At 38.0% G+C, this 14270-nt stretch overlaps 2 protein-coding genes across 4 annotated transcripts; both read left to right on the forward strand.

Annotated features, from left to right (window-relative positions):
- Positions 1–364: 364 nt before the first annotated feature.
- LOC147322390 (uncharacterized) lies at positions 365–8095 on the forward strand. 3 transcript variants are annotated; one of them, XM_086306828.1, is made up of 7 exons: positions 365–449; positions 1570–1884; positions 2159–2425; positions 3943–4233; positions 4357–4458; positions 7490–7532; positions 7814–8095. In XM_086306828.1, the coding sequence occupies exons 1-7, from the start codon at positions 377–379 to the stop codon at positions 7881–7883; spliced, it is 1161 nt and encodes a 386-aa protein (XP_086162954.1). In that variant the 5' UTR covers positions 365–376; the 3' UTR covers positions 7884–8095. The 3 variants fall into 3 exon arrangements, with proteins under 3 accessions (XP_086162954.1, XP_086162953.1, XP_086162955.1); XM_086306827.1 differs by lacking the exons at positions 7490–7532; positions 7814–8095 and having other exon boundaries at positions 4357–6631; XM_086306829.1 differs by lacking the exons at positions 7490–7532; positions 7814–8095 and having other exon boundaries at positions 1599–1884; positions 4357–6631.
- A 1693-nt stretch (positions 8096–9788) lies between these two features.
- Positions 9789–13889, forward strand: LOC147322391 (V-set domain-containing T-cell activation inhibitor 1-like). Its single transcript, XM_086306912.1, has 4 exons — positions 9789–10864; positions 11414–11731; positions 11991–12257; positions 12424–13889. Exons 1-4 carry the CDS (start codon positions 10792–10794, stop codon positions 12525–12527), a joined length of 762 nt encoding a protein of 253 aa, XP_086163038.1. The 5' UTR covers positions 9789–10791; the 3' UTR covers positions 12528–13889.
- The last annotated feature ends 381 nt before the right edge of the window (positions 13890–14270 follow it).

Here is a 14270-nt window from a genome sequence, read left to right on the forward strand (position 1 = left end):
ATAGCATTAAAGTTGTCATAGCTCTAAATAGCACGAGTGTGAAGCCTATATTTGAACACAAGACTTTTAGTTAGTGTAACACTTGGTCTTTAGAGACAAATGTCTGCCTTTACTTATTGCTTCTCTCTGTCCTGCATGTCCTTTTCTTTGCCTCTAGAATTTAGAGATAATTTGGATGGTGGTTATTCCAAGATAAATCTTCTCCTGGAATAATTTTGCTACAATGGTTTTTTTAAATTTCATTATTTGATTTCATGTCTTATTTATATTGTTATTGTTTTTAATCCACAAAGCTGGTGTCACGTGATGCTGGAAGTGCTCGCCTCTTTGTTTTTCTTCCTCTTTCATTGTGTGCTTAGTGAAATGTAACGGTAACATGAGCACGGTCTCCTCTACTGTGTTTTGGTGGATTATAATCTCTGTGTGGATGTTGATTACTTCCAGAGGAGGTAAGGGAATAAGAACATTTAGGAGCAACTTTCATTTAAACAGTAAAACGGTGTGCAGAAAGATAGTCTTTTATTAATTTAATGCATGACCACAAGCCCAGGGCTGGACTGGCCATTGGACATACCAGGCATATGCCCAGTGGGCTGCTCTCTTTAATTTTTATGGGCCGATGGGGTTTTATTTTTATTTATTTATTTTTTTAACGGTATAAATGAATGGTGTCGGATTGGCCAGTTGGTCATGATCGACTCTGGGTTGGACCAGCCGAGGAGGTCGAACTTTAAAGTTGAGATGAAAAAGTACACGATTTGTCCAGTACTACTTCAGCTAGAAAGTTGCTAATTCAATCATGAAACTGATCAATGATCAGCTGATTGGCTTTTGCGCCAGAAAGAGGAAACCAGCGGATGTTGCGTTAAACAACAGCAGCACAAAGAAATACTTTTCTTTCCTATTCTCACTTAAAAATGTCTAGTTTATAATTAACATTATCTGATGGAAAATGTATAGAAATCCATTATTTTATTCAGTAAATATTAAGTCTAGTATATACCTGAGTAAGTTATTGTATTCTTTCCTTTGGGAAGGGACCATCTGTACAGTCTGGAATTCTGCTCAAGAAAGATGTTGAATCTTTTTAATTACTAGAGAAAAATAATAGATTTATAGGTTATACATCCATTAAATTAAAATTGGTTTTGTCAATTAAGCATCTAAATGACTGATTGTTTTGGCAGTCTGGGAATCAACACATTCAGGAGATGTGAAATGAACCCTTAGATGTGTGGCCACTAAAACTAATAAAGAGGCTTTGAAAAAGGTTGTATTGAACTGGATCCTTTACTGTTATTATTCCCTGTACTTCTATTAAGTCAGCAAGTATTTCTTTTCTTACGACTGTGTATTTCACTGAAATCAAAAGTAAAAAAAAAAATCTGTCCTACCTTTCCACCTGTTGTCACTTTAATTTGCACCAAAGCAGGCAAAAGGGATTCACGACAGTTTTTGCTTAATAACTGAACAGATATAACTCAAATATGAAAGCAGTAATATTATTTCTTCTTTTTATATGTAGCTCTGATTACGTCTCACTAATGTAATCTTTACCTGATGTTTCAGATACTGAGGTTTCCTGTGTTTTAATGCAGAAATGCATGCTGCCATGCAGTTCCCAGGATGTCACTCAAATTATCATTCACTGGTTTAAGATGTCAGGAGACATTCATGTCCACTCCTTCTATAACAACAAAGACCAGCATGGATATCAGGACCAGAGATTCAGAGACAGGACCTCTCTGTTCAAGGACCAGATCTCCAAAGGAAATGTCTCACTGCAACTGGCAGGGGTCAAGGTTCAGGATGAGGGCAGATACAAGTGCCACATCAGCACCCTTCAGGGAAACAGAGACTCATTTATCAACCTAAATGTTAACGGTATGAAAAACACAGAATATGCAGAGAATACAGACATGTTAGAAGGAAAGAATAAACAGCCACGAATTTCGTAGTCTTAAAGTTTTAGAGGATGGAGTTTTGTGCTATTAGCTAACCCGATTAGCTAACTGTGAATGCAACACAGACACACAGATTTGCTGATAATAATGTTAACATTTTATTTAAAACCTTGATTTTAATGTAAATATATGCTTAAATGTTTGAAACTGGTTCCTTGTATGTCTGTTGTATTATTATAAATATTTTTTTGCAGCTCCAGTCCAAAAAGTCAACATTCAGCAAACAGGAAACCAGATGACCTGCAGCTCAGAGGGACTCTACCCTAAACCTAATCTCACCTGGACCACCAGCCCTCCATCCAACATGTCCCTCCAGTATAAAACCACAGCCCAGGAGACTCAACAGCTTCTTTACAACATCAATAGTTCTCTGATGGTGTCAGAGAGAGTTAAAGATCTGGACTACAGCTGCACTATCAGCACACACAGAAACAGGAAGCGAGCCACTTTGAGTCGAGCATGTGAGTATTCCATGTAAGAAGGAAACTTAAAAAATGGAGAAGCATCGCTTCCTAAGAGAAACAACAAAACAGAATTTTCTTTTGAGAGGTCAGAGGGGTTGGTTTCATTTTAAGTTACTTGCTTATAAATGAGAACATTAATTTTTCATGCTCCCTGATCCAGAGGAAAAATGAATTGGTAGTAGTTTTGAACAATTTTGTGCTCAAGGCACAACAACGGGTAAAAATTTCAACACATACATATACAAATAACTGCTTCAAAACATCGTGTCATGTGAAAGGTCTGAGTAATGTTTCTTTTTACACAAGTGACACCACTTCTGCTTTCATATACTTTTCTCTTGAGCCCTGTTAGTGACCAAACGCACTGTTTGGCAGCTACTACATGAGAATATAATGCTCCAGAATGGAGTGATGCTGACATTCAGCACATTGTTGGTTATAATGTGAAGAAGCAGTGAAGTGAGAAATGGTTGTTTTATTAGAAAATTACAGCGGTTTGAGTCCTTAACTATAAATTTAAATACATTAACCCTTTCAGGTTATTGGTGATGATGACCCCAGCACCAAATCTAACCGTAAGAAATTAGAATGTGTATTTGTGGTGCTTATTACATTTATTAAATAATATGATCATTCTGTCAGACACACATTGTCTTGGGTTTGTTGTGTGGCATGCAGAGTTTGGACCCAAAGGCAGGACTTCAACACAAAGAGATAGCTAAAGGAGGCAGCTTTTATTTGCTGAAGCAAAATTCAAACATGAAAAACAAGAAAACCAAACCTAACACTTCAAACTGGGAAATGACAAATAATACATTAAGAAACAAGAAATCTGGGAACTAGAAGCAGGGAGAAAACCGAGCTTGTGGGGGGGGGGGGGGGGGGGGGGGGGGGGGAGGAGGAGGGGGGGGGGAAGCAGACATCAGCATGGACAACACAACAACAAGCAGAGGAAGACAGAGGACTTAAATACACAGAGGATAATGAGCGGATGGGAAACAGGTGGGAACACAGCTGGAAGTAATCAGTAACAAGGAGACAAGAGGGAAGCAAAACTGAATACACTGAACCGAGGACAAGAGACTGTCAAAATAAAACAAGAAACACACTGAGATGCATACTAAGTGACAACAACTTGACACTGAAACAGACATGAGGACACAGAGAGGGGGAGAGACATGACCAGCTGGGGAAAATGCAGTACTAGAAATACAAATGACTAAACTAAGAGCAAGGAAACTGAACCATGAAAAGCACTAAATCAAAGCATATTAATGAAACCAGAAAACATATAAACACTGTGTCACACATCCAGGACCATGACACACATGAAAAATTATTTACATGTTTATCCAAACATGTTTTTCTTAGGTAGGATTAGGATTCAGACATCTCCACCAGGCTCAGTATTCATCTGTGGTTCAAAGCAAAGTCATTCACAGAATTTCTTAAGATATTTTATTTCAGTGGGTTTTACTTCTTAAAAATGTGTTTTTGCTTCTGTGTTATTTCAGCCTCAGTTATCAGTAGCTACACTGAAACAACGCTCCCCTGCTCGTCTTCAAACACTTCTCTGAGAAAACTCCTTTGGAGATTCAACCACGGTCAGATCATCCTGACAAAGACTGGGCCTGATGCTAAATACACAGTGTCAGAGAGGTGGAAGCAGCATGTGAGAGGTGTGTCAGAGTCAGGCAGCCTCACACTGCAGAACTTATCTGCAGATCAGGAGGGAACATACACATGTGAACTCAGTGATGCTTCGGAGACAATAACGACTAATATCTTTGTGAAGCTAAATCAAGGTAAGATTAATTAGGAATTTGTAACTTATATGAGAAAAAGCTGTTATCACCTGTTATTACATGTGTAACTTGCAAAAACAAATAAATCATCCAGAGAAAAATAATTAGTCTCTCACCTTTAAGGGAACTCAACCAATATTGAAAGTGCCATAGGATGGGTGTTTGCAGTGGTTCTGGTTGGAGCAGCAGTCGCTGGTTTGGTATTGTTCTGTAAAAAGAAAAGAGGTAAAAGGACATTACTGTACTTGTTTGTGGCGTGCATGTGCAGTTGCTTGTTCCCCTTTGACCTAGCACTTTCTCTTGTTCATGTGACCACATGGCCTTCTTTCTTTAATGTGATGATTTAATTAAGTTTATTTTTTGGTATTTATGAGTATGTCTATGATTCTATGAAGAAAAAATAAGCATAAACCCTCATTATTTACAGATAAGAAACTATGTTCATCAGAGTGTCCCAAGCTTTCCATCTCTTCCGGAAGAAGGGCCAATTTTTACACTCCTGAGTTCGCCAACTTCTAAAGAGTTGGTTTCTAGTTTTGTGAACGCTTTTTCAGAGCATTTGAGTTTGGTTTGCAAATTGGAGATGATGTGTGGGATCAATTCTTATTCTATAAATGAAACACATCAGTTAATTCAATTTAAAGTGCTTCATAGACTTCATTACTGAAAAACTAAATTCCTTCTTCAAGTCCAGTATGTGATCGGTGTAAACTTGGCTGCAGTGGAATCTTTTGTCTTATTTGTGTGTTTTGCCCTCACTGTTGTGCTGTCTGTTTTGTTTTGTTTTTGTTGTTTCTTATATCAAAAATCATGATAAATGTCACGTACTTGTGGATAAAAGCCTTTAACAAGTATGAAGTGCTTGTAATTATATTTCAGTACATCACAGAAACAACAAAGAAAGATCTAAAAGCAGCTTAGCAGCAAAAAAGCAAACTTTATGAAAACTAATATTTGTGTCATTCTCAAAACCTTTGGCCACGACTGTACTGGTCCTTATCGGTGGAAATTATGGGTGCTCCACGCCAACTGTGCAGGAATAAAATATAAAGAGTAAGACAACAGGGATAAATAAAAAAACAGGAGAAATATATACAATGAAGTGCAATTTAAACAAACATCTATCAGTTCCTGATGACTGAAACTGATCAGTACATTGCAGGAAGATGGAACGAAAAGGCAGAAAAAACACAAACAACAAAGGTGCACCGTAATTCGGTTGTGCCGCTGCTCATGTTCATATATTTTTACAGTAGAGGCTACTGTAATGGCGCTGTAGTGGACTGCTTATGTCTCATTTGTTAAAACAGCTCATTCTCTTATGAAAAAATGCCACAAGATTACGGACACTGGTATTTGAAAATGCATGGTGGTAAATAAAAAGTTATTTTGTCACAGTTTGATTCACCAACATCTAGAGCAGACGTAGTTCCGTTTTCAAATTCACGTTAGGGCTGATGTGTTATATCTCACAACAGGAAATTTCACAAATGTGAACTCAGGAAGTTTCTGTCTTGACCATGATAAGCAAGCTTGCTTCACTGTAGTCACGCTCCTAACAGTTGCCCAAGTTCCTGAGCACATAATCACCAAGTCATCTTACAGAAGGTTAAAAAATGTTCCACCTTAATGCTGTAACAATAGCTGTGAGACATCTTTTAACACTTCTGCTGTCAAATTGTTCCCTGGTCTGAAAATGAATGCAATCTAAATGCAGAAGGGTTTAGTATTATATGAACATTCACTGAATTCAAATTAGGAAAAAGATTTGAATGTCATTTTGTCAAAAGACTGAAACGGTGGTGCTGCTTTGTACTGTCCCATTGAGAAATAAAACATGCATAAAGTGTATGAAGGCTGCCAAATTCCAAAGTGTCTGATTGTCAAATGTAGCTAAGCTATCAATTAGAAAATCCTTTGGCACCTTGTTGTTGAGTTATCATGTTCACATAGTTGGATGTCCACACATCCTGACACCTGAAAAAGACTTTCAGGCTGTCTTGAAGTGACTCTGCAAACTGCTAAGTGATTCAGGAAGGGAAAGCAGGTTCTCCACCTGCAGTGTGTATAGTGCAGGAGGAGCGCTGGTGACGTCAACTGGGGATATTGTCCTCAGCCATAAAAGGATGCAGTGCCTACTCTTGGTCAGGGATGAGTTGCTGCACAAGTGGAGGAGTTTAAGTATCTCAGGGTGTTTTTCAGGAGTGAGTGGAGCGGGTGATCGACAGATGGATTGGTGCTGTGGCTGCAGTGATGTGAATGTAGGGAGAGCTCAGTGGAAGAGCGAAGCTCTTGATTTTACAGGTCAATCTGCGTCTCTAACCTCACCTATGGTCACAAGCTTTAGATAGTGACCAGAAGAATCATGGACACAAGCAGCAGAAATCAGCTTCCTCCAAAGGGTGGCCTGCCTCCCTTTGGAGGATGTGGATAGGATGTGGAGTTTCACTAGGGCATTGTTCAGGGCATGTCCCACCGGGAGGAGGCCTTGTGACAGACCGAGGGAGCCCTGGAGAGAGATCTCTCAGCCGAGATATAATCCTGATTGTTGGATCCACAAAAAATAATTTTTGTTTCTTTATTTTAATTAACAAGAAATACAAAAAAAATAAATAAATAAATTGACAAAATAAAATAATAGTGTTGGGTCTGCGCTTAACAGGCCCGCTAGTTTAGAGACTTATCACGCATGAAGAAAGCAAGACGAATAGCTTAACCGGTTTTTACTTGCTAGCAAGGGGAACCCGCTCGGTAGCACCTCTGCCCTCGGTGTCAGACCACTCCAAAGAACCAGCACCCCCTGCAGCCTTATAAGCAAGTAACTTAAAGCCAGTCATAAAACTGAGGCACTGAGTGTGTGTGGATGTGGGTGTTTTTGTGTGAGTTCCTGGGTCATCTCCCCTCACCCTGTATATGGCTCAACCCTTTTTTAACAGTCTCACCATACACAAGCACAGGCGAGGACATAAAGGACAGGAAGTAAAACATCCTCACTAAATAAGGACAGATAATCTTCACATACTTTTTGTTTTTGAAGGCCTGCCAAATGCTATGCTATCATTTTTCTGTAAAGCAAACCTTACCTAGGATGTCTGCAGTTAAACACTATAATGTTAAGTACACATGCCCGTGTATTTAACATTCAAGCACACAAAACAAACACGTATATTACTACTGACATGCCTGCACTGCTGAATTGTGCATTGTGTTTATTCTTTCATGGACGATGTCTTATGAATGCAAAAATGTTTCTCAGGTCAACAAGAAAACCACAGAAGGTCAAAGTCCGTTAATAATGTGTAAGTATCCTAAACATTACTACAGAGGAGCCTACTTCTGTTTGCTCTGATCGTTTTCTAAAGTTGATATGTTATATTTTTAAAAATGAAATGAGTGAAATTAAATTTTCTGCTTATTTGCGTCAAAGATTAAAATGAACTGCAGATGTGCTGGAAGTAGAATTCATCAACATCCATCATATGAAAGCATAAAACGTGATATGAATATGTGAGAAAATCAAACAGCTGGTTTGTCTGACTGACCTTTATATCAATTTTTTTTTCTTCCTGTCGTTTAACAGAGATGCTGAATTGCAAGAACTCAGTGAAGACGGTTCTACTCTTAGAAAAAAAAACCCAAACAGAACCTGACCAACCAACAACTGTTTAGGACAGTTGGGACCACATTAAAGGGAAAAAACAGAAGGACACTATTAATTTAAAAGAGCTAAATGTTGAAAGTAAAACTAAAATATTTTTCTTAAATAATGTCCAAATGTTGGAAATGTATTTGAAATACCTCAGTGAAAAGAAATTGAAATAATTGTCTAGATAATCATAAAAAGTGTACAGTTAGCCGGAAGGGAGGGGGGGGGGGGGGGGGGGGGGAACCAGCTACAATCTGGGTTTGGAGTTTTGTTGCTGTTCCTTTTTTTCTTTGTCTTTATATATATATATATATATATATATATATATATATATATATATATTAGGGGTGCAACGATACACAAAATTCACGGTTCGGTTCGGTTCGATACTTTGGTGTCACGGTTCGATATTTTTTCGATACAAAAAAATGTTCATGCATTTTTAATTTGTCATTTATTAAAATTATAAATATATATTTTAACTCAAAAGTACAGTTTTTAAATTTAACCCTAACCCTTGTGCGTGTTTTTTATTTTGACAGCGAATGCGCACCTGCGGACCACTTATGTGCAGCCCTGGTTATTTAGCTCATCATATTGCAGCCACAGAAATTCTTTTGTCCATGAAACCATAAAGCTGCACTTTCTTTTTGCCTTATAGTCTGATTTGTCATAACTTCTCCGTTTTGTGGTAAGCTTTTCTTTGGCTGTCACTTCTTCACCCTGACCTGTCTTATTTGGCTCAGCAGAACTGAAATGCTTTTACACGCTCACTCACATAAGCTCAGCGATTCTCTGCGCGATCAACCTCTCACATGTTTAAGCTTGCTGCGGGAGATTTCACTTGTCATGTTTGCATAGTAAGCTAACGATTAATAAGACGATGTCAGAGGAATTGGTGCACAAATTATCATCACTCACAGATCAGTGCTGTCGCTCTCTATACACAGTTCGCACGATTGCAAAGTGAAAGCAAAAAAACAAGCGCAAATTCAAACGCGACTTCAATATGTCACATATTGACAGTGGCTCACCGATGCCAATGACATAATTACCCAGCTACATTTCTGAAAAAATGCAAAAGCATTGACATATATTTTTCCTACAATAGCCCGACGGGCAGGGAAGAGATAGATTTTGGTAGCCCGACTGAAAAAAATCGCTAGCTCCAGGACGTCGGGCTAGCGATATTGCGAGCCCTGTATCTGATTGAGGAATCACTCATCTTTGGAAAAGAGAGTTTATTACAGAGAAATGGCTCTTTCCAAAATAAAAGCTATACTATCCGCTTCTTCTGGGCTATATTCTCAGCAGCATAAGGAGAATCATGTGCTAACAGCTGTCTAAATGACTCGGCTAAAGTTAGTAGCATGCTTGCTTTTTTTTGTCTGCTTCCACTTGTCTTTGCACTAGGATGATGTCGGCGTAAATGTGCAGTCATATTTGTTGTGTTCCCACTAGTGCTTTCAGGTTAATCTCGTTGAAATGACCTTAACGCCACAACACGGCAAATCTCCGTTAACGAGCTACCGCCGATCGCTCCGTGCATGGGGCTAGACGGCCAACACGTTAACGAGCTAACTGCGCTAACACACTAGTTCACACCAATGTAATTGAGCATTGCATGGCACATCCAACATACTGTTTTACTTTAGTCCATGACTCGCTTACCTTCAGGGTCATACGTCACATGAAAACCAAAATAATTCCAAACGCCAGATCTGAATGACGTTCAATTTGCCTGTTGCAAGGAGAGCTTAACTTCCGTCTCGCTAGCTTGCCCTGCGCTCTTCCTTCTGACTATGCTGTCTGTGTTGAGCGCTCAGTGGATCTGCGCTCGACAGTGCAGCCTAGGCTCAACACAGACAGCATCGTCAGAAGGAAAATTGATAAAATAGATTACAAATGTTGTATTGTTCGATACATATGCGTACCGAACCGAAAGCACTGTATCGAACGGTTCAATATCGATACGAATATCGTTGCACCCCTAATATATATATATATATATATATATACATATACACACAATGCAGAGTTTGTGTGCTTTTACTGAGAGACACTTATTGTTGGATTTGCAGCTGGTTAGATCCTCATCTGGTGGTCTCAATGGGGACTTTGTGGATCCATGCAGGCCACAGAGGAGGAGAAGGAAAGAGCAGGTGTCCAGGTGAAGCTCAGACTGTTTCAGAAGTGTGGGGTAGCTAGTGAGCAACGCTGAGCTTTTCTGATTGCCTATGTGGAAAATGTCTCAGTGCCTAGATCTTTTCCAAGGAGGGGGATTCTTCTTTCCCTGCCTTCCTTGAATGTGCAGGGCCTGGGTCTCTGAGACCCTGTCACCTCAGGAGTGCTCATCCATACTCTGCAGTTCTTTCTGACATCTGTCTTTAGAAAAAATACAGCAAATATTCAAACCCAAAGTAAAAACGAGGAGATGTGAGTCACAGATGTGAGAGCTGCCTGCTTCTGTACTCCTGTTCCACCTGCTGTTTTTTTTTAAATGAAGCCTCTAAGAAAATGTCTTTCAGTCTGTCAGTTCCTGTGTGCTCACTATAATCAATGCTTCATTTGTCAAGTCCCTTTTATTTTAAATATGCTGCCATGTAAAATAACGTCAACGCTTGACCCTTCTCGTCATAGCAGTGTAGATCTCGAAAAATACCATTTGTTGCTAGAATTTTAGAAAGGGTTGTGGCTAAGCATCTTAAAAAATACTTAATTGTCCTTCTTAGTTCTCCACCTCCTTTTTTTGTTTCTCCATCTGTGTTGATGAAACAGCGATACATAGCTGACACCTGTCAGGACAGACCTGTTTGTCTAGATACAGCTGAGATTAACTACGGCACCAGGAAACGTCTTTTCTCAAATCTCTTTTCTTTTTTGGTGTTTTGGTCCCATGAATTGGAGGAAACATGATGGGCGTCAACTTTGTTATGGTTTTTGTGACTGTGGTGTTTTTGTGGATGATGACTGTTTCCAAAGGAGGTAAATACGATGTTAACACTCCAACTGTTGTTGCCATGATGCTATGACAAATTTTAATACTAACAACTGAAATGTAACTGATTAATTATAATGTTTTTTAGTTAAAAACAATCAACAGAACAAACAGCTGTCATATTCTGGTATGTTTCAGGTAACTAAAAAAGTGCTATTGCTGTTATCTTACAAAAATGAAGCCACTGTAGGACTTAGATTGTGTCTAGTATATGTGTGTGTGTGTGTGCGTGTGTGTGGGTGTGTGTGTGTGTGTGAAGAAAAATGTTGTTTGGTTCTCGCCCAGTGATTCAGATGCCACTCATTTTTCCTGATCTAGCATCGTGAGGTTGATTGACATGTTTACTTTGTGCTGCATTGTGTTGAGCCGAGTTGTAACCAGGTGCTAACAATGGTTTGCAGCTGTTAAGCCTTCCGTGATGACAAACACTTTTGGTTTGCTGATGTCTTTGTTTTGTTGCCTCAGGAGCTAATGTGGGTTGCAGAGCTGCTTTTCCTAAACTGAGCTTTTATGTTTTTAATTATCTGATGTTTCAGATACTGAAGTATCCTGTGTATTTATGGAAAAATGCATCTTACCGTGCACTTTCCAAAGTGACACTGACATAGTCATCCACTGGCTGCAGGAAACTGCAGGAAACATTCATGTCCACTCATTCTACCACAACCAAGACCAGCCCGCACTTCAGGACAAGCATTTCAGAGGCAGGACTTCACTATTCAACAACCAAATCTCCAGAGGAAATGCTTCACTCCTGCTGATGTGGGCAGATGTTCAGGATGAAGGCAGATACAAATGCTATACCAGCACCATCACAGGAAACAAGGAATCGTTTATAAACCTTGAAGTAAATGGTATGGAGTAAAATATGAATATAATAGCACATGAAATAAAAATACAGAAGAATATAAGACAAAATCGTGAGCATTCAGGTTATACTTTTTTAATTGATGAGTTTCTCTTCATATTTAGTGAAAATTCGTTGAACTTACACTTAAAGCCTGCAGCTCTGAGTCAATATTGTAACTGTAAGTTGCAATTCATTATGTCTATATATAGCAGGCAAGAAATAAAGCTGATTGTAACATGAGAAATTTGAATACACTTTTGCAGCTCCAGTACAAGAAGTCAATCTTCAGCAAGTAGGAAACACGATGAACTGCAGCTCAGAGGGAATCTTCCCTGAACCCCAGTTAATCTGGTCCACCAGCCCTCCATCCAATGTGTCGCTCCAGTATGAAACCACAGTCCAGCAGACAGAACAGCAGCTTTACAACATCAGCAGTTCTCTGATACTTTCAGACAGTGATAAAGATTCTGTTTTCAACTGTAACATCAGCACTCGTAGAAACTGGAGGAACGCAACTTTAAGTGAACAAGGTGAGTCTGGAAACCAGCAAATCAAATAGGTGTGCAGAGTGCTAGTTATTTACTTTACTTTACAATTACTCATTCATCAACACGCAAAAATGTGTCAGTTATTTATAAAATGTTTATCATAAATATACATCCGACAGTTTAAATGAAAAATAATCTTTCAATTTAGGGAATGTTGTCCCTGTTAGAGGCTTCAGAGGAGGAGTCTTTGCAGCTTTTTTGGTCGTGGCAGCAGCTGGTCTGGCACTGTACTGCAAATGGAAAAGAAGTTAAAGTTATGTTCTTCTTTCACTTTTTAATTGTATGTTGCTTGTATTGATATTTTATTCAGATAAACAAGGAAAAATATGGGAAGATCAAAGAGCTATTAAAGCAAAATGGAATTAAGTTTTGTTCATGAAAATGTTTAAACCCAATTAAATGGATAGTACTTTTGTCAGCCAGTTTTCTATTAACCTAACTCCTGTCTCAATTTTTTTTAATGATTCAATTCAGATTATGAATGCATGAAATGAAACATAAATTATGTGTATATCTGTTTTTTGAGGGTTTTTTTCTTTTCTCTGTTTAACAGAGAGATGGGAATAAATCCTCCAAACAGACGAACTCTAAACACCCACCAGCTTTAGTCAAATGAAGACTTCAAACCGTGGTTATAGCGGGCTTGAATTAATTCATGCAACAAAGACTAAAATAGAAACAACAACAGCAAAATAGAAAATAAAAGCTGATCTGTTAACGGTATTCATTTGGTAGTCATGTGCAATATTTTTACAGTAATCTATATTTTATGTTCTTTGAGGTATGACACAGAACAGATCACGATCAGATTTTACTGAAATTTTTTAAAAATTGAAAATGAAGTGTACATCATGTTTTGTAAAATTATGTAACCTTTTTTTTCTAGCCATGTGTTGTTGCTGTTTTATTTTTCGAGTTTTCTTTTTCTTACCTACTTTAATCCTGTTTCATTAGGTGTATTTTATCTTCAGTCCAGCAGGTGGCAGTGTGGTCAGATGTTTTACAGTGGAAGCAACTTTTTCTTTCATGAATCGTTGAGTTTTTCTGTGGTTTAAATATCCCATTTATTTATTTATGTATTTATTTGCATGTGCATGTAAGCATGTATGGATTTATTTATTGATTTTTTGAATATTTTGTGAAAGCAAAAATATTTTTACTCTGTAGGAGAAGCAAACCTAACTTGGACACAAAACACAATAAAATCCAAATTATGTTGTTGTTTTTTTAAATTCAGCACACAAAGTAAAAATAAATGTAAAATTTAAATTCTCTTGGTACGTAAATATAACGAGAAATAATGAAGTAGAAGTCTGTTCTTATATACTCAGGTGATTGTGTTTTAATAGCCTCTCATTCATAATGAATGAAAACAGTAACATTTGCTGCCATGTGTTCTCATTCTGTTCCTTCTGCTAATCTTCTTTTGGTTACAGTTGGGATTATCAAACTTTTAATAATTTAAACTTTAATAATTTTAGCTAATTCACATACATTTAAACTGTATCACCTGTTTCACTCTGTGCATATGATGTTTCAAGTGATGTCACTTTTTTTTTATTGTGTGCAGCTTATTCCATTCATATCTTACTACAATAAAATCATGCATTATCATCATGCATAAATGTTTTTTTAAGATGTTGGTCATAAATGGTCTTAAGATATTTTTGTGGTGTATAGTATTAAACTTTTTCACTATATTGTGGTGTAGTGAAATCTGAAACCTGGAGAGATCGTAGAAATATCCTCCTTCTAATAAATTAAAGCATTTTTAACTGTTTTAAAAAGTTTATAAATTATTTGCAGGCTTGTCTGCCTTAACCCCACCTCGTGACCCAGTACAGATGTGGGTGATCCCATATGCAACAGGAGTATGATGCTGTTGGAATCTATATCACTGCCAGGTTTAACACAAAAAACACTTCATTAAAATTTGTGGACTGGCTGAAGCAGGAATGTTGAGCTTTAATTGGAAAGCTGTGGTGGTGGGTGACT

This window comes from Aulonocara sp. 'chitande type north' Nkhata Bay, linkage group LG9 (genome assembly GCF_057382095.1).
Source record: "Aulonocara sp. 'chitande type north' Nkhata Bay isolate Kocher_YH1m ecotype deep benthic linkage group LG9, A_spYH_male_GT1.1, whole genome shotgun sequence".
Classification (NCBI taxonomy): domain Eukaryota; kingdom Metazoa; phylum Chordata; class Actinopteri; order Cichliformes; family Cichlidae; genus Aulonocara; species Aulonocara sp. 'chitande type north' Nkhata Bay.